Source organism: Mastigoproctus giganteus, chromosome 3 (genome assembly GCF_048544385.1).
Source record: "Mastigoproctus giganteus isolate SK-2022 chromosome 3, ASM4854438v1, whole genome shotgun sequence".
In the NCBI taxonomy this organism is placed as follows: Eukaryota; Metazoa; Arthropoda; class Arachnida; order Uropygi; family Thelyphonidae; genus Mastigoproctus; species Mastigoproctus giganteus.
In genome coordinates this window covers 99,555,233-99,582,483 of record NC_143577.1, presented here as the reverse complement: position 1 = coordinate 99,582,483, position 27,251 = coordinate 99,555,233, and the positions used below count along the sequence as shown (strand labels likewise).

The 27,251-nt window shown below is 37.8% G+C and overlaps 2 protein-coding genes across 3 annotated transcripts in view; one reads left to right on the top strand and one right to left on the bottom strand.

Moving 5' to 3' along the window:
• Scox (Synthesis of cytochrome c oxidase) overlaps window positions 1-20,061 on the top strand; it is a 307,125-nt gene extending 287,064 nt beyond the window's left edge. The window contains exon 8 of the transcript XR_016546732.1: window positions 20,017-20,061. The gene's annotated coding sequence lies outside the window, so the exon portion shown is untranslated. The remainder of the gene's footprint in view (window positions 1-20,016) is intronic.
• LOC150088182 (solute carrier family 2, facilitated glucose transporter member 1-like) overlaps window positions 1-27,251 on the bottom strand; it is a 345,132-nt gene that overhangs the window by 117,864 nt on the left and 200,017 nt on the right. For both annotated transcript variants that reach the window (XR_016546731.1, XM_090369368.1), the window contains exon 5: window positions 2,386-2,493. Coding sequence is in view for 1 of the 2 variants with exons in the window: in XM_090369368.1 (XP_090225494.1) it covers window positions 2,386-2,493 (108 nt within the window). In the remaining variant the exon portion in view is untranslated. The remainder of the gene's footprint in view (window positions 1-2,385; window positions 2,494-27,251) is intronic.

Genomic DNA, 27,251 nt, shown 5'->3' with positions numbered 1-27,251 from the left:
CAAATATCAGTTATCAGCAGATATTGTGCTCCTTGGTTAACCAAGTAGAGATCTTTGGGTTAATTCTCCTTGTCTCCTAGAATTCTATTCACACTTCGGATATTACATTTGAATGTTCAATGGTGAAGAAACCTAAACGTAATTTGGGTGAACATTTAGGACTCTTGCTGTCTCTACTTGTGATTGGTCCACTTCCATCCTGCCATCTGTTCTCTACCGAAATGAGCAATGAATCCCTCAATGTATGTTGCCCCAATTTCAGTCTTTTCACTTATATGTCCATAACTCATAATATCCAAACCCCCACTCGTATGTTTATTCTCTTGCTTATACATCGAACAAAGCAAATAAAAATAACTCACCATATGGAGGTCACTTGCAAAAGTTCACAAGATAATGAAATATACACAGTACTGTAAAGACAAATATTTTCATTTTGTGACTGCCAGAAAATAATACACCTAGTTGGATGTTTGTTCAGCAAAGGTAAAGAAATACATTACAAAAACTGTTGGCAACTTTCCCACTATGTGTTGAATGATGTGTCGGAAAATGTGTGTAACCGGTCAGCCCTCTATCGAGGTTTCTGCCTATGGCACATGGTAAATATAGAGTGTATGCACTCAGTCAGCAATACGGCAACATCTGCCCTGGCAAAAAAAATGCAAACAGGGTAAACAAAAAACATGGATACTCAGTCAGCAATATAATACACTACAAAATAATACAACAAAATTGACTGCAACTTGGTGAGCAGTCTTGAAATAAGTACAAGAACTGTAAATGCAGCAATGACAAAATTGCTCATTCATATGAAATCCAACATATGAAATCCAAATATAGTTTACTAATTGAATGATGATTTACTAATATTTAACTTTACAGCTGGAAAACGTTGTTGATGGCCAATATAATCAGCTGCCAAATAGGAATGTTCACAGGACCATTTGCACACTGGCGCCTCCGTAGCCAGGTGGGAAGGAGCAGCAGCAGTGCGTAGAACACGCCTCTTGATTAGACCGGGGTTCGAGCCCGTCACCACCAAATACGGAGGATGTGGAAAGGTCAGGGAATGACCACCGCATATCCCGGAGCAATATGGCCTTAGTTGCTAATGCTCCTAAAAACCAAATAATAACAACAACAACAACATTTGCACACTTTGGTGCCAATAACTGCTTTAATTAGAGTAATACCAAAATAAGATGTGTATTGAGGGTTATTTTCACATAAACACCATACTATACTATACTATTTATAGTATTGTGTTTATGTGAAAATAGCCCTCAATACACATCTTTTTTCTTAATGTCTAGAGCTAATTAAGGAAGCAATTGGGCAATGCTTGTACTTATACAGTGTCACTGTGCCACTGAACTATGAAATGTTACTCATAAATGCTTTCTATCTATACACAACTGAAGTGATGCATAATCAGACCTCTCTATTTAAGTGATTCCATATTGGCATAGCACTAAAAGGACAGTACAAATCCTTAATTAATTTAATTAATTAACTTAACTACTTTGCTAGATGGCTACGCTAAAATGATGCTTTCGGACTAACCTACATGTTAGTCATTCCACCTCGTAGCATGAGGCCTTTGCCCTTAAATATTTTATAGTCTAAAGCATTTTATAGTCTATAGACGTTATACTTCATAACTGGGTTGTCACTATTGCAACACCAGGGTAGCTGCCCACCCGCTAAAGAGAAGCCAACAAGCTTTGAAACGGTGCCATCTGGGTGGTGGTATCCGCTGAGAATAAATAACAGTAGTCTTCTCCACTGGTGAAGGGTTATTTATGTACAATATCATGGCAACTCGTTGTGAAGGCATTCACAATATGAGATATAACCAAAACGATGCCAATTTAATTAATTAATTTAATTACTTTGGTAGATGGCTACGTTAAAATGATTCTTTTGCACTAACCTATATGTTAGTCATGCTACCTCGTAGCACGAGGCCTTTGCCCTTAAATATTTTAAATTCTCTAAAAATAATTAAAATTTGTAAATGGGCTATTTACTCACTGACTAAGATGCTAGAATATCAGCATCTTAGGCAACATTGTACTAGTGTATTAGGCCTGTACATGTGTATACTCATGAGCTGATCTGCATATTTTGTAAACATGGGGGAAACCTATTCCTCTGCCTTAGACCAGCTGACTACAGCCATGATTGAACAGGCCTTTGAGAATTCTTCCAGTCTCTGAGGATTCAAACCCTAACCTCTTCAAATGAGTGACAAGATGAAAAACCACTACACTTTCAAGGAAGATCGTATAAACTAGAAAAGATAGATTGCATAAACTAGAAAAAAAAGAACAATAAACTAGAAAATATTTCCCTTAAAATATAATTCAGAACTAAGCTTACCTTTCTGAGCTGCAACATCTTTTCCCTGTGTAATAAGAATATATTTTGGAGATTCAGGGCAAAATGGCATAGTAGCTAACATAAACAATGATGGAACTAACGTCATTGCTGGAAAAAAAAAAAGTAATAATTTAAATCTAATAGGAATGAAACAGTACTCTACATTTTTAGCTAGGCAGAACGTACTCCGATTTGGAAAGTACAAAATGTTAGAAATGTCTTTATAAAGGTAACTCACCTCTGTGAGTAGGGGGAAGAAAACTGAAGGTATTGAAAACCAGTCAGAAGTACAACCTCCCTGAAGCGAACTTCAACAGAGAGGGTATTCTTAATACTGCAATTGCTAAATATAACAACCAAAAGTGAAAGAATTTTAAAAAAGAACATAACAAGAATATAACACAAGAACATAAAATTTTAAGAAACATAAGAACATAAAATTCCTTCACTTTTGGTTATATTATATCCAATAATGGGAGTATTAAGAATATCATCTCTACCAAATTACACTTATTAATGGTTTTTCATATCTTTAGTCTTCTTCCCCCTACTCTTTCCTCCTCTTTCATGGAAGTATAATCAACACATCTATAGAGGCGAGTTTTCTTTATAAAGATGTCTAACATTTTATAATTATAACTCAGATAACTTGAAGCATGTAGCTAAAATTTATGATAATAATCCAATTTAGAAATTAACTTTATATTAAAATTTAATAGGCACACCCCTTCTACCCCACTAGCCCTCAGAAAACAACTGGGGGGGGGGGTGTTCTCTGTTCCACTAGTTTTCCCAAAAATACTAGAATTACCACCAATCCAGTACCTAGGAGATCAGCTCTGATTGTTTTCAAAGTCCAAGCACCTAGCCAGAAGTAACAACAGGTAATCTACAACCTATCTCGAGACTTTCTGCTCTATAAACAGGATATAATGGCAGTGTCTAAATTTTTAATTGAATAGCAGATTCACCTCTTTGCTGATACCATTCGAATTAAAAATGAAATTAGTAATTCTAAGTTGACTCATGGATGACAGTCATTTCTGAAGTGAGCTTAAACCTAAGACTGTCACTCAGTGTTGAATCCAGAGCATTTGCACCCAGGGGGAGAATGTAAACTTTGGGGGTACATGCCGGGGAGAAGAATGTAAACTTTGGGGGTACATGCCGGGGAGAAGAATGTAAACTTCGGGGGGGGGGGGGGGTACATGTAGTATATATTTTTTTATTATTATTTAATATTTGCAACATATGTATATGTTACAAACAAATCTGTATATTTAAATTTATGCATAATATGCATATATATATGCGTAAATATAAATATACAGATTATGCATATTTATGAATGTTATAATATGAGAAAACAAAAGGAAATATTTATTATTTAACATCTAAATACTAATAGTCAGTTCACAAAAACCACATTACTGACAATAATCACTGATTAAAATTTGCAAAAAAAAAAATTATACAAATTATAAAACAAACATACAAGTACTATATTGTAATAATCTTATTCTTCTTTGCTTTTGTATCAATCACTTCATTTATTAATATTTCTGATAACTCATTCGGGCCCTCTAAACTTATCTTCATGCAATCTTTCAATATTACAGCAGATGCATATCAGTGGCAGCTCATGATTGATGTATGGGGGTGCAGCTTCTTAAAGTTACATTAAATTGCCTTGGCTATAAGACATGTAGACATAGATAATAATAATAATAAGCAAGTTAAAAATACTACAAAACATTCACTGGACATTTACCATTAACAGACTTGGGTAATCTCAAAGTTTTATTTAAAAATAAAAGCCATTCTTCGGTTTTTATTTGTTGAAAATAGATTAATAACTTTTTTATTCAAGTTTGGTGCACTGTTCAAATTGGCACTGCTTGCTCGCTCCGCAGTTCCTTTGACTTGTTTTATTACCTCTAAAATTGCGTATTGAGAACCTGCCAACTAAGCATTGACTCAACCACTGGGGCCTAAATGGGAACTGTGTAGCACACAGTTCCACCTATGGTTAAACTTCAAAGTTGAAAATGATCTCGTGTTTTTATTCGTTTATTATTGAAATGATTACTGGAAATAGAGGATGAGTATACTATATGCGGGATCTGTTAATAAAAATATTCATTACTTTGCATTGTTAATTTTATATAACTCCGTTGACTGTGTATTTAGATTTAAAAAGCTGTGGATGCTGCAGTTCCGCAGTGCCTACCAATGAGCCGCCTCTGATGCATATACAATAAAAAAAGGATATAAAATGTATTGTTTATAGGCTGTGACCAAAACCGTCTTGTTTGTGGTATATAAAGGAAGAATTAGCCACAAGTAGACCCTTGGTGTGAAAAAAACAAATAAAGGGAATGTGAAAACCATAAAGCAAAACTGCTGATGATGAATTAGTGGCTGCAGACTCCCCTGAAAGCCGCGGGACACTTTATAATTACAATTACAATAGCATCTGTCAGGAACTAATTCACGTGCGGCCTGCAATCTTGTTTGCGATATACAAACAAAGAATTGGTCACAAGTAGACCGTTTGTGTGAAACACTATCAAGAGACAGTTCGTGTGAAAATAAAGGGAACCTAAAAACCATAAAATGAAAATGCGGACACTTGAAATAGTGGCTTTTAGTTACAATTTGTGCAGCCAGAAATATTGCCCATTTAATTATTTTGAAAATTTTGTGTCTTTTGAATTTTAGTGATTTATTTTTGCCATGTACCACCTAACAAGTACCACATTAGTTGATTTGATTTTTCATGTTATGTTTATTTGACATAAATTTATTAAATTCATGTTTTATAAAATAAAAATTACTATTTTTTCACCAGGGGTGAAGCTCACCCCAGTCACCCCCCCCCCTGGATTCAACACTGCTGTCATTGATCACTGTCAATGGTAGGGACAAAGCTTCCCCAGACAGAATAAGAGAAAAACAGAATGCACAGTAATATGCATTCAATGCAGGGCATTTTAATTATTTCAACTTCTGTATTGAAATAACATCTCAAACTTTAAATAACCTGATATTTTATCATAAAATGTCTCAATGTTTTTGTAATGTAACCACTGATAAAAATTTATAACTCTCCTTGTCACTCAGAATGGGGCACCTCCATAGCCAGGTGGGCAGGAGCAGCAGTGCGTAGCACACACTTCTTGATTAGACTGGGGTTCGAGCCCATGAGCCACCAAATATGGAGGATGCGGAGAGGTCAGGGAATGACCACTGCATATCCCCGGAGCAATATGACCTTAGTTGCTAATGCTCCTAAAAACCAAATAACAACAACAACAACACTCAGAATGGAACAAATGTAGTCATCCCACTATTAGAAATTCTGTGCCAAACCACAGTCAGACACTACAGACCAATCCAAAGGATCCACACTTGTGAAAGTCTTGGAAAAGAACCTTCTCCCAGTGTTAACTACCTTCTTGAATAGGCACCAAGACAAATCCATTACACTTTAACTAATAGATATACAGTAACTAATCTCCTTGCAGCCCAAATAATGATTTTTAAATACATTCAAGGCCACATCAGAATTGGCTATTTTATATTCCAACATCCAAGCAACATTTTGGATCGCAAGTAACTTAACCTGCTGAACAACTGCTCAACATCAAAGGTGATCTATCTGCCTTTATAAAGTCCCTGTTAAACCAAAGAATCATTCATCTTAGATTTATTTATCAATCCTGCAAGGCAAATGAATACTGGAGTTTCACAAGGAGAAGTTTTATCAGATCTTCTGTTCACTGTCCATGTAATTCTTGTGTGGAAAATGTGCTGTGTAATCCTCATAAATGCCATGTAAAAATTTTCTCCTGAATAAAACAGCTGAACTCTATGTAATATACTGTAATGGTTATGCCAGGCATCGCCAACCTATTCCAGCAGCATGCTACATTAGAAATGCATTGTGTGCACCACCTACAGAACACACATCCAGAAGAAAAGGGAATCTATACTCTCCACTGATTTTTCACCTAGGAGCATCAATTTTTTTTTTCACTACATAAAGGAATTTTTAAACACTTGTAATAAAAAAAATTAAAACAATTTTCAATTTTACTTTCATAAAATAAATTTAATATTGGTTATAAGGATACTCACTAACACCCCTGCTTACCTGCACTAAATTAAAGCTAAAAGGTGGTAAATACAAACTCTAGATTCCCATCACATTTAAACCCAGGTAATAATTTCTGTCAATGAAAATTGAATTTAAAATGTATGCATTCAGCTTCATTTTGAATTTTTCAAATTGATTGTGTAATTTTTTATATTATTTTTTTTAACATTGGGTGGCATGCCACAAGGAGGCATGTCCCCCCCCCCTGTGAAATGGAAATTGTATTTGCTTTACTTTGGTCTCTAAGAGAAACTCTGATCAAAGAAGCTTCACCTCCCCATGGTAAGGTCTGGTACTTGGTGGGGGTGGGAAAAAGGGTTGAGATTCTTTCTGCAGTTAGTGAAGTGAACTTAAGATGGGGCTTTGAAGTCTGTTCTTGCACTTTCATGCCCTTACATACATTAAAGTTTTATGTTTACATATATTATATACAGTGGCGGACTGGGTCTAAAAATATTGGTTGCCAGGAGACAAAGGGGGCCCACCCTTTAATAAAAATGATTTTATTAAAATTTTTTTTATTAAAATAGTAATACAACGTAAATTTTAGTTGCATACAGTAATAATATTGGAACTTCTATTGCATTTTCAAGCTACTAAAAGGTCATAACATTTTTAACATATTGTCTAATGTTATTGCAAGGGGGCCCACTTGCCATTGGGAGAGCTGACACCCTGACCAGTCCGCCACTGATTATATATACAGTTTAACTCCTCTCATCATGTGGTCATCCTGGAGTATAAACAGAAAAATTATTTATAATTAATATATTTTTTATTAATATTTTGCTTATAATTAACATATAGATAAATATTAAAACAGGAATGAATAATATAGAGAGCAAAACTGCACCAATGGAAATAATATAGGATGTAGTATATAAACTGTAAAATAATATAATTTATAGATGTAAAAGAGCAAAAGCCGAAATATTTCAGAAAATAAAGGGATAAATTTTAGTGTCATTCTCTTCAGAAGCCACTGAAGAGATTGGAAAAAAATGAGAAAGAGAAAGATCACAGATTTCAACATATAACAATATGTTGAAAGTGCAGGAATCCAAAGCAGTGACAACAGACATAGTACAAGAGAGTAGAGTGGAGTATGCAGTGAAAAAAATTTTCAAAAATATTAATAATTCTTGACTTGGTTAAAAATCAAACTAATGAATTCAGTCAGCTACAGAGGTGTGAGGCCTATGAAACATGAAAGTAAGCTGCAATCTGATCTGTGATTTTTAAATCTCATGAGTTGAACTCATTCAACAATCATGAGAATATTTGTTCAAAAGCAAGGGAAACAAATCTTTGATTTCTCGCTATATACAATTATTATTGAAAAGTAAGGTCCAAAGACTTCACTTACTCAAAAATTATGAATAAAAGCCAGTTGGGGCCCATTAGCTGAGCTGCATCTCTCCTACAGATGGGTGCCAGATGGAAGACTATTAGCTGAGCTCAATCTGTTTAGTGCATTTAAAAGGGATTCTCTCCTAAAAATTATAAAAATCAATAATCAAGATTTGTAAAGGTCTATAGAGTTTGAGAAGGAGAATTATTGTTCAGAAGAACAAGAAATGTTTCTCTCCCAACAAAATTGATTGAGGCAATGAATTGCTTCAATGCTCTTTGTCCTGCAAACTTATATTCCATCTTGAAAGATTACTTGTCAGAAAGGAATCTAGTGGCGAAATCAAAGTTTATGGAATAAACATATACTTGCTGGAATGGAGATTGCACTTAGGGATCAATCCTTGAGCCAACCATGTGAACCACATGTAATTCTACATGAGTTTGTAGAGCATGACCATATGGAGTGTATAAATTCTGTGGTATAAGTTAATAATCGATAGCAGGGAGTATATGACAAGAGCCCTATCAATCAATTTGGCCCTGAAGAGATTGTGCAATGTGCTCATTGGGTAGAATTTTTCTCAGCCTGGTCTGTGCTTGTTAACAGGAGAGATTGTTTCTACAGGGATACACTTAAATAGAAAGAGTGCAACAATATTTGCTGATGCTATCTACACAGTGTTAGGTGAGTAGGAAAACTGCTAGCTTGGGGGAATTCACAGAATAAGAGATTAACAGTAGCCACAGGCAGAGGTGAAAGTGATTCTCGCACGACTTCTATTGGAATGAGCAACAGCCTGAAAAGCAAGATGCTGGGTATTTCAAGAGCTGCTAGGAGTCATCATGGAACAAGTAAATACATGGGATGTGTTAGGGTAGCTAAGAGTAAGACAGGGCATGTATAATTGCATGTACACCGATGCTAGGAGTATAGTAAATAAATTTGACGAATCTGAAGTGCTGATAAAGACATCAAAGATATATTGTTGGCATATCAGAGATGTGGTGTCACACAGATATAAGGAATGCAGAATTTGAATTTGGGGAGGCCAATGTGTACAGAAAGGATAGACAGGGGAGGAAGGATTATGGTGTTAGTTAAAAACGCAAAAAATCTATGGCTGGCAGTGTATCCAGTTGACATTGGTGGACAGTGCAATGTTGAGTCAGTTAGGTGTGACATAAGCACTGGAAAAGGAAAAATGAGAGTAGGAGTGTGTTATAGGCCTAATGACTCTGATGAGTACAATGAACAACTGTACAGAGAAATAGAGTAGGCCAGTAAATCAGAATGTCTTATAATGGGGGATTTTAACTTCCCAGATATTGACTGGAACCTGTGGGTTGGTCACACACACATTAATGAGACTTTTGTGGATTTATTAGATAAATGTTTTCTACAGCAGCATGATTGAGAGGCATCCAGATGGAGTAATACTCTTGATCTGATTATCAGCAGTTATTATTCATTCTTTAAGAATCTGCAGATAAAGGAACCACTACGTGTGCAGCAATCACAACAAACTGATGTGGAATTTACTTAAAGATGTAACTACCATCAAGGGTAAAGGAAAGGGTTTTTGCTTTCGTAAAGGTGATTACAGTGGTCTCAGACAGTCTTTAAATTCTATACAGTAGGACCAACTGATGATGTTATCAACAGCAAACACTAAATGGGAAGCATTCAAGAAAGTAATTCTGGAAGCTACTAGGCTTTTTGTCCCAACTAAGAAATACAGTTCAAGGTTTAGGCCTAAATAGATGTGATATGAACTAATGAGACTCATGGCAGAGAAGAAAAATGCATGGAATACATATAAATTATCAGGTGACACAGAAGACTAAGGAAGATATATAAGTGAATCTGTAATCAAGTCACAAAGGAGGTTAGGCAAGCAAAGGCAGATCACGAGAAATCTTTGGCAAAGGATGCACAAAGAGGAACAGCAAAGACGTCTTTACTTATGTAAACTCTAGAAGGAAGGGGATGAATCAGATTGGTCCACTTCATATCGATGGTTCGACTGTTGATGATCCTGCTCAGGTAGCTGACAAAATTCATGAGTATTTTGCATCTACATTCACACATGAGGAGTTATTTTCAGAGGGGTATGCCAGAAGTTTGTCAAAGTCTATCAGGGAGTTAAAGAATTTTGTAATAACTCAGGGCAAAGCGGAGGAGAAATTGTTGAAATTAAACATATGAAAGGCATATGGGATGGTTGGGATCTATCCAGTTATATTAAAGGAGGCAGCAAAAGAAGTAAGCAAACCTTTAACCATTATTATGAGATCATCTCTGGATTCAAGGGAGGTCCCTGTGGACTGGAGATGTACAAATGTATCCCCAATTCACAAATAGGGATCAAAGGGTGACACGAGTAATTATAGACGTTAGTTTAACTTCTGTTCCAGAGAAAATAATGGAGTCACTGGTTAATGAAGTATTGCAGGATCATCTAGACAAGACTGCAGTTGTAGTTTAGATGCAGGATGGGTTTGTTAAGGGAAAGTCTTGTCTAACCAATTTGATTAGATACTATGATGTGGTCACAAAGGAAGTGAATGCCAAAAATAGTTTTGATATCATATACTTGGATTTCAAGAAAACTTTTGATACTGTTGCACATGGAAGACTACTGTACAAATTGGAGCAGTATGGCATAAGGGCAACTTGCTACAATGGATAAAGGGATGGTTGAGTGGGAGATGACAGAGAGTGGTAACCAATGGACATTACTTTTTGTGGACAAATGTTATTAGCGGAGTTCCCCAGAGTTCGGTGTTTGGCCCATTGTTGCTCTATTTATCAATGATATTGATGAAGATATATCTGGTTTAATGTCCAAGTTTGCTGATGATATGATGGTTTTCAAGGTTGTTAATGACAGGACACTTCTGCAACAGGATCTAGCAAAGTTGGGCAGATGGTCTGAGAAGTGGCAAATGAAGTTTAACGTTGACAAATGCAAAGTACTGCATATGGGTAGCAGTAAACCCAGAGTAACGCACCAACTGTGTGGTACTACACAGTTGGTACGGTATGGAGAATGAAAAACACTTGGAGGTGATTGTTCAGTCAGATATGAAGTTTACTGAGCAGTACAGGCAGGCAGGCTCCCAGCACAGCTTAATTTCTTATCAGGAATTTGCTATCAGGGATAAGGAGGTGATTATCAGGCCACATCCTGAGTACTGCATACAGGTCTGGAGGCCTCATTTTAGGAAAGATGTAGAGCTGCTGGAACAAGTACAGAGAACAAGATTGATGAGGGGAACAAAGGGTTGCTCTTACCAAGAAAAGACTTAAGTTCAGCAAATTGCAGTGTCTTGAGATTAGGCAACTGCAATGTGATGTAACTGGGTGTATAAGGCTTGAGCAAACTCAATGCTGATGAGATTCTTCCTCTTGCTCAGTTATGCACCTGAGGGGGCATAAATTCAAATTGAAGAAACACATTTGCAGAACAGATGTGCAGAAATTTTCCTTTATTCAGCAGGTAAAGGAAATTGCTAGAACAAACTTCCATCTGTCATTGTGGAAGTTTTTTTGGCTGATGCTGTATAAGCTTGCTTTCTTGCATCATATGCCTCTACTAATGCTAATGTGGTTTTTGTCATATATGATTAATCTAGATTAATCATATATGACAAAAGAGCTAAATTCATATTGGGTCAGCTCTGTCAGTGGAGTGATGTGCACAAGTTAAGGTTTTCAGAGTACAAGACTGTAACTACTTACAGATCAGTTAAGTCAAGATTAAGCCACCTATTACTCATCATGGAGGTGTTTCTCTGAAGTGTGCTAATCAGGAAGTACCTCGGGTTGGTTTTTTTTTTTTTATTGTTGGCGCATCGGCTTCTGTGGCCATAATGCACCTCCCAAAGCTTTTGCATTTTACTATGATCCAAGCCCAAGGTGGGATTCAAACCCACAACCTTTGGGTTGCCAGGCAAGCACTTTACCACCTGGCTAGCCCGGTCGGCCCTTGGATTGTACTTAGAAGCTTCTTTTTTAAGCACAACCCAAAGTATTTATTGCATGTCCTCATATCAGTTAATTCACTGGTCCAAAAATACCTTCTGCAGGCGCAGCGGTCCTTCCTTCTCTATACTTGCAGGGCATGTAGAACTGTTTCTACTGATGCCCTGCTTGTTATTAATGGTCTTCTCCCTATCTACCTGGAAATTATATTGCATTTCTTGTCTTACCATAGGAAATCTCTCTCTCCTGCCTCGGTGGGAGATTTTGCTAATAATTATGAGAACTCTACAAATGTTGATCTGGCCAGACTTTCCAATCTTGCTTTGGAAGAGTGGCAACACTCTTGGGATGATTCCTCTCTCGGCAGAATCACATATGCTTTCTTTCCTCGTGTTTTTATTAAAGATAAAAATTTTAACTGGCTTCAACTTGGGTTATTTCCCACTTTCTTAATCACGGGACATGGAATTAATTCTCGTTTGTATAGATTTGGACTCGTCCCCTCTCCTCTCTGCTCTTGTGGCTCTGAGGAGACGGTTGAACATATTGTCCTACATTGTAATTTATATGTGGATTTAAGACAACAATTGTCTATCTATACAAATGTATATAATTTAGATGATTTTTGGCGCCTGGTTGGGTCGGCGGACTCTCTTTCTGCCTTCTCTTCTTTTGCTAATAGTGTCTTCCGGAGAAGAGCGGCTTTATCAAGGAATAACCCTTGATTTCGTAGTGTGAACTGTACGAAGATCTGCGTGGACACCTCATCACACGAGTCCAGTTCAACCCCAAAAATCAGGAGCACTACCTACTGGAGGACGAGGGAACCTACAATGCCCTAACCAACTTTGCTCAGTGCCTCTTTGTAAGACGCCAGACTCTTCCTTTGCCGGAAAATCTAGGACAACTAGGATAAATACAACAACAATCACAACAAATGATGAACCAAGATAAAACTGGACTGTGCCCGAACTGCACTCTCCCAAATACTGACCGATGGAGGACACCGATTCCATTTGAGAACTGTTAACCAAACGCATTGACTACAATCGGACCTTCGGGAGTCCACCCTGACTGTGACTGAAACCTATCCTACTGAATATCCACCAGTGGATGGACCTGGATCCCACGAGTAACTACTTAATAAAAGACCAAGCATGATCTGCACAAATGTCATACAGACCTGGACTGAAAACCTGGACAGAGATATCTTCACTCCACTCCTGGGACAGCCAAATGGGACAGCCCTGACGCCTTGGCGCCCGACTGAAGCCACCCCACATGTATGCCCTGTTGGCGAATAGGCCAGCTCCCTTGCCTGGCCTACTTTCTACCCTTCCCTGGCGGGGGATGAGGGGACAGCCCTGCTGTCACCTCCCCTTCTCGCCACCCCTTCTTTTCCTTCTGGTGGGGCATGGGCATGCCCACTGTAAACTGGAGTTGTCTTCCCTATCGGCTCCATACTTCTATCTATCTCCCCCCCCAGTCTTCAGTCTCCCTCCCCACTCTACCTGCACGCTAGTGAACGCCCCACACAATCTAAATTCCACAAGTGAAAATCAATTTCGCCCACCATTTCTTTTGACCTCCTAGCACTTCCTCCTCAACGTGATCACATTTTTATTTATTTTATTTTATTTTATTTTATTTTATTTATTTATTTTTTTTTTAGGTCCTAGCCACTGAAATCTCAGGAAATTAGGTGGCAGGACCTGCCAGAGTGAACTATATTCAAGTGGATACCTGGTCTGCCTCCACGGGGCGAAAGTGGGGCAACGTCGGGCCTCAGTAGAGGTCTGGCGGCTAAATGACCAGATGAACAACGGTACAAGGCATCACACATATACAAAGTCCATACACTTTTAAATCTCTGGCTTTTCCAGTAAACTGGTTCACCTACAATGTAAACTACGCGGAGATGGGGGAAACCCCTGGTGCCGCTTGACCCTAAACACACTTTACACTTTACACTTATTTGTTCTTAATATTTATATATATTACTGTATTGATTTTTTTTTTTTTTTTTTTTTGAGAGGAGTTTCTTCCTTGCCTAAATTGTCTTGTGTTTTGGACGCAGAGTTTTTGTGTATTTTTCTGGAGACTTGTTTCAGATTTTTGCCTGGCCGAGTGGGAGAGATGGACCTCCCCTCTCCCACTTCGAACTCTGTCCGGGTTGCCTGAAATGATTTTCTGTGTTAAATTGTATGTATTTTGTAAATACTGTAATTATCTTGTTAATATCATGGTGCTTTTGTTTGATTTGTTGTTTGCTCTCAGAATTGAGAGTAACTGATTTTATTGTGTTTTAAATCAGCAGTTAATCTTAAATGTTTATATTGCACATTACTTGTGTAGTTAGCTCATTATTATGTTGAAGAGACAGTTTTTCTCTTCTTGCGTTGTCTGTTTGGCTCTGAGGAGTGGGATGGACCTCTCCCTGCTCCCTCAGATCCAACCTTCAGTTGGCTATTCTTGTTGAGTGAGATGATTTTCCTCTCTAGCCTGTCTTACTGCTGGCTGCTTCTCTTGCTGCTTGTGTTTTGATTTAATTTTGTTTTCCTGCAGGGCTGATTATTTGTTGTATTTTTCTTTCCTGCCTGATTGCAGCTGCAATCAGTTGGGTTTTTGCTAGTACCATATAGTTCTTAGTCTAGCATTTTTAGTTGTAAATGGGTTTTGGTTCTGAGGGGTGGGATGGACCTCTCCCCGCCCTCTCAGATCCAATTGCTTTGTTGGCAATTGACATCCATTTTTTTTTTTTTTTTTTTTTTTTTAATGCTTACCTATGCATTATTGTTAATTCTACGTGTCTTGTTATTTGAAACAAGTTTTGTTTTTCGCAGCTTGTGGTAGCAGCTTTGCACTTGCTGGTTATGTACATATGTTTATAGATTAGATTACTTGTGCAGAGACATTTTCTCTGCATATTAATTAATTATTGTTTAATACTTAACTTATTTTGATCTGTTATACTTAGATTTAAATTTAGAATTGCTTTTGATTCGGTTAACTAATTTATTTGTACAGTATTTATTGGTTTTGCCTTTGGCATATCTTTGCCTTGGGTGAGTTCTGTTTGTCTCTTTGTGTTTTGTATATATGTTTCTACATTTCTTCTGGTTGACTATTTCTGTTAATTTCTTGGTTGACTAATTTTTCAGCCAAGATTTTAATTACTTATTTTGTAAATATTGTATATTTTACTCTCTGCTTATGCAGTATTTGTTAATATGTTTACTGCTATGTTTCATATCGGTGACATAAGTATTTTATTATTTATCTTAATTTATTCTTTTAAGTGGCTATCTAATAGCCACTTGTACAATTACCTATGTTCTTTCCTTGAGACTTTTCTTTTTCCCCTTGTCGGTGCAAGTTGGGCTTCCCTTCCCGGCTAGGGGAATCTTTCTTTCAAATGTACAAGCCTTCAGGCTTCAAAATTTTACCTCTTCAAGCTCTCTCGCTTGTTAGATTTTCCAACTAGTGTTTTCCTCTTTCCTGTTTCTTCTTTTTCCTGAGAGAGTGTTTTGCTCTCATTTCTTCTTCTACTTTCTTTTCCCCTACTTTATCCTCCCTATTCATTATTTACTATAACCGGGATTCCACTTGTTGGAATCCCACTAAGTGTAATTTAGATAGTTCCTGGAGCGCCTCCACGTGGCTAGGGACGGGAGTTGGGACGCAAGTAGCGTGCTCCCTGCCTCCCGGCTGCTAAGACTCCAGGGCCGGCAAACAACAACCATCACAACACACATATATACTTACACACACCCACATACACACACTTGCCGACTATAAATAACCTACAGATGCTACAGCGGTATATAGTGGTAACCCTGGAGGCCGCAATCAATACAAGAATACCTTGTCCCTTGTCACTAGTTCATGGCTAGTAAAAACAAGTAATATATGTAGTTTTTGTCTATTTCAGACAAAATGACTAATGCTAAGTAAAATTCCAGGCAGTTATCTCATCTTGTGGTGAATGCCCTCTTAGTATTAGTAGTTGCAAATGATGCAAGCAGCAAGCTGATACAGCAGCAGCAAAAAAAAAAAAAAAAAAAAAAAATCCCGCACCAACACCAGTACATCCACTCTAATAATTTGTCTAATTCTTCCTTAAATTTATTCAAACTATCCACTTACAACAATAACAGATGGAATTTTATTCCAAAAATTAAAATATAATTGGCTGAAAGCAAATTTCCACACATCTATTCAGCAACCATCCTTCCTCAATTTAAATTAGTGTCCCCTCGTGTGAATTGTCTGAGCAAGAGTAAAGATGCCATCACCATTTATAGCCTTAAAGACCCCAATCAGATCTTCTCACAGGTGCCTAGTTTCCATATGCCATTTTGAAGAAATGAAGTCTTCCTTGCTAAAAGTATCCTTTTGTTTCCCTCACTAATCTAATTACTGTTCTCTGCAACTGTTCCAACGCAGATCCACATCCTTCCTAAATGGAGGCTTCCAAAACCTGTATGCAGTACTCAAGATGTTGCCGAACATTCACCATACACAACAAGTTAATCATCTCCTTAACCCTTCTCGTATTGGTATTGTTATTTCTGGCGCAAAGGCTACTAGGGCCATATTGCACCTATCAAGGGTATGGAGTTCAGACATTGTGATTATAGAATCATGTCAGAGGTGATCATATAGCTGTATCCCTTTTAGAAAGCAGAAAAATTGTGGAAGATTTGCATCATTGCCTATAATATGATGAAGTGTTAAAGGTTCTTGAAGATTTTGTAGAATACTGAATGAGGCTTTTCGGGCATCAGTGTATAGCGTACAATCAATGAGAAATTGTTTGATTATGAGAAGAGAGTTGCAGTGCGTACACTTCAGAGGATCGTCTCCTGTGAGTAGATAAAGATGGGTGAGGTGACTGTGAACGATTCGCACTCTGAATAGGAGGAATTCTTCCTTTCTGTTTACACGGAAACTGGAAGCCCATAACTATGGTTCAGATTTTATTTGAAGGAGCTTGTTCTGCAGTAGAGCTTGCCATAGAAGAGTCCACTGTTCCTTACACACGTCTTATATAGGATCTGTAGTCAATATATGGAACATGGTAATATGTCAATGCTATGTTGGATGATTGCTTTGCTGCATAATCCACTTTGTAATTCCCTGATATTCCAGTGTGGTCTGGGATCCAACAAAAGATGACTACTTACTGGTGTTCTTGGATATGCATCAGCTGAGTTTTTATTGTTGTTATTACAGGATCAAGGGTATGGAGTTCATACCCTTGATCCTGTAACAAACGAATGACCACCGCATATCCCGGAGCAATATGGCCTTAGTTGCTAATGCTCCTAAAAACCAAACAAACAAACAAACAAACAAACAAACAGGATGTGTTGGCGAGAAGGAATTATGCAAGGCTAAAAGTGCACTCTATGTCTGTATATATCACACTTTTTTTGGATGGATAGATGGAGGATATTTTCTAAGGCAAAGTTGATGGCACATAATTCAGCTGTATAACTGTTGCATTCAGTGGGCAGGGAAACAGAGATGATGTTATAGGGAAAAACGGCTGCAGCCCCGACTCCACTTTCAGACTTTGATCCAGCAGTGTATACTTTTGTAAAACATGGATAATTTTGTGTGTGAGTAGTATGGAGTTGCTGTATATTGATATTTGCAAGCGAATGTTTTCCCCAGTTTAGGAAATAGCTGTCACAGGATGCTTTAATAGAAGACCATGGAGAATCTGCACTGATTGAATCTTGGAGGACTTTGTCAAGATGTATATTCCAGGTTTGTGATAATGCCTGCAATCTGATGCCAGTAGGTTGAACTGCTCTAGGTTTATTTCTATAGTGCATTAAGAACTGTGGATCATTAAGTATTGGCCTAATGGGGGTGAGTAGTTAGACTTTGAATTTTGGCCGCATAGTTCAGGAGTAATATCTTTCTCCTGAGTCCGAGGGGAGGTTCATGGGCTTCAATATAAAGACTTTGTACTGGCGATGTTCTATAAGAACCTACAGCAATCCTGAGGGCAGAATGTTAAATAGGGACAAGCTGTGCTAGCACACTTTCCTTAGTAGAATCATATACCGAGGCCATAATCAAGGCGAGATCTGATTAGGGCTCTATACAAGTGAAGTAACGTGTAATGATCTGCACCCCATGATGTAGAAGAGATAACTCTTAGTAAGTTCATTTTTTTTTGGCAAACAGTCTGTAAATGTTTAATGTGTTCTGAAAAGTTCAATTTATTGTCAAAAATCACACCAAGAAGATGAACGCTGTTCACAACAGTGACAGATAACCCTCCTGGAAAAATACCTGTATATTACTGACAAAACCCCATGAACTTTCCTAACAGCCTGTCTTTACTACTCATTCATGTCTGACTGCACAATTATTCCCAGGATTGAAGAGTGAAAATTACAGAGAATTAGTTAGGTGCCTCCGTAGCCAGGTGGGAAGGAGCAGCAGTGCATAGCACACGCTTCTTGATTAGACCGGGATTCGAGCCCGTCACCACCAAATACGGAGGATGCAGAAAGGTCAGGGAATGACCACCACATATCCCGGAGCGATATGGCCTTAGTTGCTAATGCTCCTAAAAACCAAACAAACAAACAAACAAACAAGAACTAGTTAACAGGATGATTGAAAATTGTGCAAAAATGAGATGCAGAATGTCAATTAGGTACAATAGATTTTTTCAGACTAAATCTGGGCAATGTTGGTGAAGAGCGCAATGAGAGACTCCACCAGAACATATAGTCAATGGAAAAGAAGCACCAAAGGAAGGTGGTATGAATCTATGATAGGCAACTATATCTATATCTGGTTCTTGGTTCAGGATGATCACACCAACCACAAAGGACAAAAGCATTCAAACGTGCACTTTTAAGAAAATATTTTTTTGATTAACCACAGAGCAGGGTTTCTACTTGTTTTCATTTGTGATTTTTTTAGATTGTTGTTTTATTGTAGAAGATATTAATGTCGATTTTGTAGAGAAGTTAAACATTGTTATTAAATCTGTTATAGTATAATTGCATATTTACTTTTCTTTCATTTCCAGAAAATCATTTATGCTAGGCAAAAACTGGTTGTATTCAGACTCAGCATACCTAAAAATAAAGAAACAATAAGAAATGCATATAAACAGAACCTTTTTGAAAATGTATATTATGAGCCCTAGACAAATGTTTTCATCTGGATGCTTAACAGCACAAAAAGATATTGAGGCTATCATGTACTTTAAACAAATATCTTCTTTGTCTTTGGAAAAATTTAGTATTTGTATTAATATTAGTAATGGCAAATGATGCAAGAATGCAAGCTTACACAGCATCAGCCAAAAAAAGAAATTAAAACCACCTCCCACATCATCTGTCTGTCCTCTCTAACAATTGGCGCCTCCGTAGCCAGGTGGGCAGGAGCAGTAGTGCGTAGCACACACTTCTTGATTAGACTGAGGTTCAAGCCCGTGACCACTAAATACGGAGGATGAGGAAAGGTCAGGGAATGACCACCGCATATCCACGGAGCAATATGGCCCTAGCTGCTAATACTCCTAAAAACCAAATAACAAACAACAACAACTCTCTAACAATTTGTCTAGTTCTTTAAATTTATTCAAACTACCCACTTCCAACATCAGATGAAAGCTTGTTCCAAAAAGCAATGTGTGTGTGTGTGTGTGTGTGTGTGTGTGTGTGTGTGTGTGTGTGTGTGTGTGTGTGTGTGTGTGTGTGTTGTTTGGTTTTTAGGAGCATTAGCAACTAAGGCCATATTGCTCCGGGATATGCGGTGGTCATTCCCTGACCTTTCCGCATCCTCCATATTTGGTGGTGATGGGCTCGAACCCCGGTCTAATCAAGAAGTGTGTGCTATGCACTGCTGCTCCTTCCCAACTGGCTACAGAGTCGCCCCAAAAAGCAATGGCTGAAAGCAAATTTCTATAGTTCTAGTCTGCGATTATTCTTCCTCAATTTGTGTGTGTGTGTGTGTGTGTGTGTGTGTGTGTGTGTGTGTGTGTGTGTGTGTGTGTGTGTGTGTGTGTGTGTGTGTGTGTGTGTGTGTGTGTGTTGTCTCAGCAATAGGAAGGATTCCATCAGAATTTAACTTACTCAATCTGATCCCACCCCTGCAGGTGCCTGATTTCAAGATGCTGAAATTTGCAGAAATGAAGTCTTTCTTGGTAAGAGCACTTTTTTGGTGGGAAGGGATACATAGACTAACACTTTTTTGGTGGAAGAACAATGCAAGAACAGCTGAAATATATTACTGTGCTGCTTCTATTAGCTGTGGCTTCTCTTAAAATTCAATTATGTAGTAATAATGCAATTTCACTAAATGATGTCATAGAGCAGCCTGGAAAACAGGTGCAGGACATTACAAGGCCTGCTGGGGGGGAGGGTCCTCATGGGACAAGCAAATACAGGATTACTAAGGGCAAAAACAGACAAATACTTATGCAGTTAATAAACTGAAATCATACAATAATAAAAAGTAATTAAAACATTCAAAAGAATAGGAGCATCACAAACACAATTTCTTCAGGGAAGCACTCACACTTATTGACACCCAAAAGGTCAGTATTATACAGTGAACTGCTGAAACGCAGTTCACTGTATGACCTAACAGAACAAACTGAGAGACCTAACTAATCTACAAAAAAATAAACTCAAATACAGCCAATCCTCTTCCAACTATTAAAAACTAAACATACAAAATGGAACTTTTTTAATTTAATAATTTAATACAGTGCAACTTCAATATAATGCCTATAATATGATTCATTTCTTCATAAATAACTTATCAGTTCCTGTATATTTTGTCTAGTTTAGCCCTCAGAAGTTTTCTATTCTAAATGTAACATCTAGTCAAAGGAAGAATGTCATGTGCTGTTGTTTACAAAAATTTACTTTGTAACTAATGTAATGCATTTGAACTGTAGCAGTATTCCCCTCCATATGCAGCTGTTTGCAATTAAGCATTCCTCTGATATATTCATTATTGCATCTCTAGCTGAGAGAAGAAACTTAGTAATTAGTCTCTGACGAGTCCTGTTGCTTACAAAAATTACTTTGCAGCTGAATACATCGAGGCAAATATACAGCCAATTTTTAGCTAAATTTCCCTATTGGAAATACAGTAGTAGGATGTACAGTAGATATGAGTACACACAGTATTCACTCTTTTCAGTTTCCAATATGAAACTGCTAGTTCCTTGAACACACTTTTTTTTCATAATTTGTTTTGGGGGAATTGATACCTATGATATATCCAAAATAATGTGGTAACAGTAGTAACTAAACACAAAGCGCTGTAGTTTCAGCATTATTAATGTGAAATTATAATTTAAGAGTAAAGATTAATTCAACTGAACTATATGTTTATTGGTCAAATATACTATATAAATTCTCCTTTTATTTTTCCCATTTGAATTTATTATTTGGTACAAACAGTCAGTCTCTACCAAATAATACTTAGGAAATTCTTTTTCTCTTGCCTTTCTTCTTCCCCCTTTTTTTACACTATCTTTGGAGTGCATTTGAGCCGTCCCTTTATATGTTCTTATATTACCTTGTTTTAAGCTGTCATTTAGTTAACAGTACTATTTTATTTATTTTATTTATATAATTATTTTCTTCAGCATTTGGTAATTTTATTGTGTATATTTGCATTTGTTTTGGCTCTGTCAATTCACCATTTGTCAACTCAAAAAATTTACATTTCATTTCATTTTTTTTTTTTTTTTTTTTTTGGTTTTTTAAATTATCCTGAAGAGGGCTAGACATATTTGAATTTTTGTTTTTTGTAGATTTCTTAGTTCTCCCTTTCTGTTCTATTCCCGGGTCATAAAAGGGCATTAGCATTAGTAGAGGCATATGATGCAAGAAAGCAAGCTTATGCAGCAGCCAAAAAAAAAAAAAAAAAAAAAACCACTCCCATTTCACCCCTCCGTTCATTCGAAATACTTGTCCAGCTGAGCCTTAAATTTATTTAGGCTATCAACTTCCACAACAAAATATGGAAGTCTGTTCCACCAACCAACTACCCACTGGCTAAAGGCAAACTTCTGCACATCTATCATACATCTGTCTTTCCTCAATTTGAATTTATGCCTTTCTCTGGTGATTATTCTGAGCAAGAGGAAGAATCCCATCAGAACTGAGCATGCTCAAACTATTCCAGGCTTTATACACCTCTATCAGATCACATCGCCGGTGCCTCGTCTCCAGACAGTGTAATATACAAAACTTAAGCCTTTCTTCATAAGAGCAACCCTTTGTTCCATTCACTAATCTTGTTGCCCTTCTCTGTACTCGTTCCAGAAGCTCTACATCCTTCTTGAAATGAGGCCTCAAGATCTGTATACAGTACTCAAGGTGTGGCCACTAGTGAGTATCTGGATGCTTTCCAGTGGTTAACTATGGAAATGTCACCTTTGAGTGTTGACAAGTGTGGGTGAATAAATCATACATGTGATACTCCTGTTCTTATAATTTTTGAAATTCAGTTAATTTTCATATTTGGGTGTTTGCTTTTGTCTTTGGTAATGGACTTCTTCAGTCTTTTTTGTGCAACAAGCAGCAGCAGCAGCAGCACCAGCATCATCATGCCAACTTCGCAAAGAGCTGAGGATCTCTTCTTGTGAGGAAAATAGGCTTTCAGTGTACAAACTTTTTCATTGTTTAATTATATAAAACTTTCATTATTTAATTTAATTAATTAATTAACAACAAACTTTCATTGTTTAATTTAATTAATTTGGTTACTTTATTCATTTTTTTTCTGTATTGTAACAATAACAGTTACCTAAATAATAATATGTTGTCGTTTCAGCGTTATTATCGTTATTAGTTTAAGAGTCATTAATTCAACTGAACTGGTTGTTCATAAATTTAAATTGAAAAAGGACGGTTCCAGGATAGATGTCCAAAATTTGCTTTTCAGATTGATTGTTAGAATAAACTACTATGTGATGTGGAATTGAATTGTTCGAATAAATTTAAGAGTTACACAAATTATTGGAGGAGATGGGTAGGTTATTTTTTTGTTGTTGTTGTTGTTGTTGGATGTGCTATATGCTTACTGCCTTGCATCATTTGGGATATCAGAGACGTGGTGTCACACAGATATAACGAATGCAGAACTGAAATTTGGGGAGTACAATGTGTACAGGAAGGATAGACAAGGTAGGAAGGGAGCAGGGGTTATACTATTAGTTAAGAAATACATAAAATCCAAGGAAGTGAAGCCAGTTGACATCACTGGACAGTGTAGTGTCAAATCAGTTTGGTGTGATATAAGCATTGGGAGATCAAAATTGAGAGTTGGATGTGTAATAGGCCTAATAACTCTGATGAGTATAATAAGTAACTGTACAGGGAAATAGAGTGGGCCAGTAAATCAGAGAGTCTTATAATGAGGGATTTTAATTTCCCAGATATTGACTGGAATTTGTGGGTTGTCACTCACACACTAGCAAGGCTTTTGGGGATTTATTGGATGATTGTTTTCTACATCAGCACGTTCGGGAGGCAACTAGAGGGGAGTAATACTCTTGATCTGATTATTAGTAGTGATTCTTCATGCATTAAGACTCTGCAGATAAAGGAACCACTAAGTGTCAGTGATCACAGTGTGCTGAAGTGGGATTTACTCAAAGAGGTAACTACGATCAGGGGTAAAGGGAAGGGTTTTTGCTTTCGTAAAGGTGACTACGGTGGTCTGAGACAGTATTTAAATTCTATACGGTGGGACCAACTGATAATGTTACCAACAGCAAATTCAAAATGGGAAGCATTCAAAGAATTTATCTTGGAAGCTACTAGGCTTTACATACCAACTAAGAAATACTGTTCAACGTTTAGGCCTAAATTGATGTCAGATGAACTAATGAGACATGTGGCAGAGAAGAAAAATGCATGGGATACATATAAATTAATGAGTGACACGGAAGCCTATGATAGATATAAGCTGGTCTGTAACCAAGTCACAAGGAGATAAGGCAGGCAAAGGCAGATTATAAGAAAACCTTGGCACAGGATGCAAAAAAAAAACAACAAAGCGTTCCTTACCTATGTAAACTCTAGAAGGAAAGGGATGAATCAGATTGGTCCACTGGATATTGATGGTTCAACTGTTGATGATCCTGCTCAGGTGGCTAACAAACTAAATGAGTATTTTGCATCTACATTCACCCATGAGGAGTTATTCGGGGAGGGGAATACTAGAGGTGAGTTAAAAACTCTGGCAGTGAGCTGGATGATTTCGCAATAACTGAGAGGAAAGTGGAGGAGAAATTGTTGAGGATAAACATAAAAAAGGTATCCGGGGTGGACGGGATCTATCCAGTTACATTAATGGAGGCAGCAAAGGAAGTAAGCAAACCCTTAGCCATAATTATGAGAGCTTCTTTGGACTCAGTGGAGGTACCCATGGACTGGAGATGTGCAAATGTGACCCCAATTCACAAAGGAGGATCAAAGGGCAACACAAGTAATTATAGACCTGTTAGTTTAACTTCTGTTCCAGGAAAACTAATGGAGGCACTGGTTAAAGAAGCACTGCAGGATCATCTAGACAAGACTTCAGTTATAGCTCGGACACAGCATGGTTTTATTAAGGGAAAGTCTTGCCTGACCAATTTGATTGGATACTATGATGTGGTCACAAAGGAACTGGATGCAGAGAATATCTTTGATATCATACATTTGGATTTTAAGAAAGGCTTTTGATAAAGTTGCACATGGAAGACTGCCGCACAAATTGGAGCAGTGTGGCATTGGAGGCAAATTGCTGCTATGCATAAAGGGATGGATGAGTGGGAGAAGACAGAGAGTGGTAATCAATGGACACTGCTCATCGTGGACTAATGTTATTAGTGGAGTCCCTCAGTGTTCAGTATTGGGTCCATTGTTGTTTTCTGTATTTATAAATGATATTGATGATGGTATATCAAGCTTAATGTCCAAGTTTGCAGACGATATGAAGGTTGGCAAGGTTGTTAAGGACACTAATGACAGTACGCTGCTGCAACAAGATCTAGAAAAGTTGAGCAGATGGGCTGAGAGGTGGCAAATGAAGTTTAACATTGACAAATACAAAGTACTATGCATGGGAAGCAGCAACCCCAGAGCGATGTATCAACTCTGTGGGACTACACTGACAGTGGTAGAGAACGAAAAGGACGTGGGGGTAATTGTGCAGGCAGATATGAAATTTTTCTGAGCAGTGCAGATGGTTTGCAAGAGTAGGTCATAATGATATACAGGAATTTTTCTAGCAGGGATAAGGAGGTGATTATCCCCTTATATAAGGCAATGGTCAGGCCACACCTTGAGTACTGTATACAGGTCTGGAGGCCTCATTTTAAGAAGGATATAGATGTTGGAACAAGTACAGAGAAGAGCAACAAGATTAGTGAATGGAACAAAGGGTTGCTCTTACAAAGAAAGGCTTAAATTTTGCAAATTACAGTCTCTAAAGACTAGGCACCTGCGAGGTGATCTGATTGAGGGGTATAAAGCCTTGAATGGTTTGAGCATGCTCAATGCTGATGGAATTTTTCCCCTTGCTCAGAATAATCATTTGACAGGGCATAAATTCAAACTGAGAAAGACAGATGTAGGATAGATGTGTGGAAGTTTGCCTTTAGCCAGCGGGTGGTTCGTTGGTGGAACAGACTTCCATCCTTTGTTGTGGAAGTTGATAGCCTAAATAAATTTAAGGCTGAGCTGGACAGGTACTTGGAACGAACAGAGGGGTGAAATGGGAGCATGTTTTTTTTTTTTTTTTTTTTTTGGCTGATGCTGCATAAGCTTGCTTTTTTGCATCATATGCCTCTACTAATGGTAATGCTAATGCTAATTTGTCACTACTAATATTAAATTCTCCACACAAGGCTATCAATCAATCTGTCATCTTTGTGCTTTGCAGTTGATCGCTGACATCCTGCTTGATTTTTTCCAAGATGGCAGGAGCTATTAGGTTCTTCGTGATGATGGTCCTTCTTTGGTTTGCTAATCGCTGTTCAGTGACCTGAATATCCTAGTATTGTTCCAACCATTCGGTATGTAGTCATGATCTGTACATTGTCATATTGGTCTCTAGCCTAGTTATTTTATAGTATGTTCGGATGACGTATGTATTTATTTCAATGCTCCACTTCATGCATTGGCGCTTTCTTCCTTCCTGGGTGGTCACTAGTGCAGTTGCGCAGGAAACACTTCCACTTGGTTGGGCTGGATGGTCTTGCCCTTCTCTTGTGGTAGCCTTACAGGGGACAGCGCCACTTGCTCCACTGTCTTGCTCGGGAGACTGTCTCCAACTTTTTGAACCAACCCCTCTGCCTAAGGCCTGAATGCAAGTGACATTATCCTGCACCACACGCGATGCAATATGAATATTTCTCTGTGACATCATCCATCTATGGAGGTGGATTGTTTAGCTTCAGCTTATGTCCAGTGGTTTTATTTATTTATTTTTATTTAGTTCTCACGAGTGACACCAGCTGGTGCCACTATCTGCCTCAGCCATCACTCCGACCTTGGGGAAGGTAAGTCCGATGGGGTAACTTTTACGATGGTGTTTTTTTTTGTTTTTTTTCCCCCCATCATTTTAATATTATTATATCGGTCTCCCAGCGTAATAGAGCCTTGCTCGCTTCCACCAAGGCAGGATTCGAGCCTGGGTCCATCAGGCTGGTAGTCCAGCGTCCTGCTGCTGTGTAAGCGATTCTTGCATCATTTGCCACTGCTAATAATAATAATAATAAAAAGGGGTGCGACGGCCCATTGGTTAAGACGCTGGACTACCAGCCTGATGGTCCCAGGCTCGAATCCCTCCTTGGTGGAAGCGAGCAAGGCTCTATTACGCTGGGAGACCAATATAATAATAATATTAAAATAATGGAAAAAAAAAAAACATCGTAAAAGTTACCCCATCGGACTTACCTTCCCCAAGGTCAGAGTGATGGCTGGGCAGATAGTGGCACCAGCTGGTGTCACTCGTGAGAACTAAATAAAAATAAATAAATAAAACCACTGGACATAAGCCGAAGCTAAATAATCCACCTCCATAGATAGATGATGTCGCAGAGAAATATTCATATTGCATCGAGTGTGGTGCAGGATAATAGAATAGAATAGAATCTTTAATTGCAGCAATGATAGACATACAATTAGTCCCGTCACGGCATGGTGGTGCCAGGGGTTAACAAAACATATTTACAAAAGAGATACACATGAGAAAAAAAGATAAATCAGATTATTAACAAAGCACAGTTTTACATTTTCAGTTCGACGAGGATACCCTTCCTGTATTTTTTATTATTGACCACTTCTTGGAGGTCCCCGTCGATGGCTTGCAGTGAGG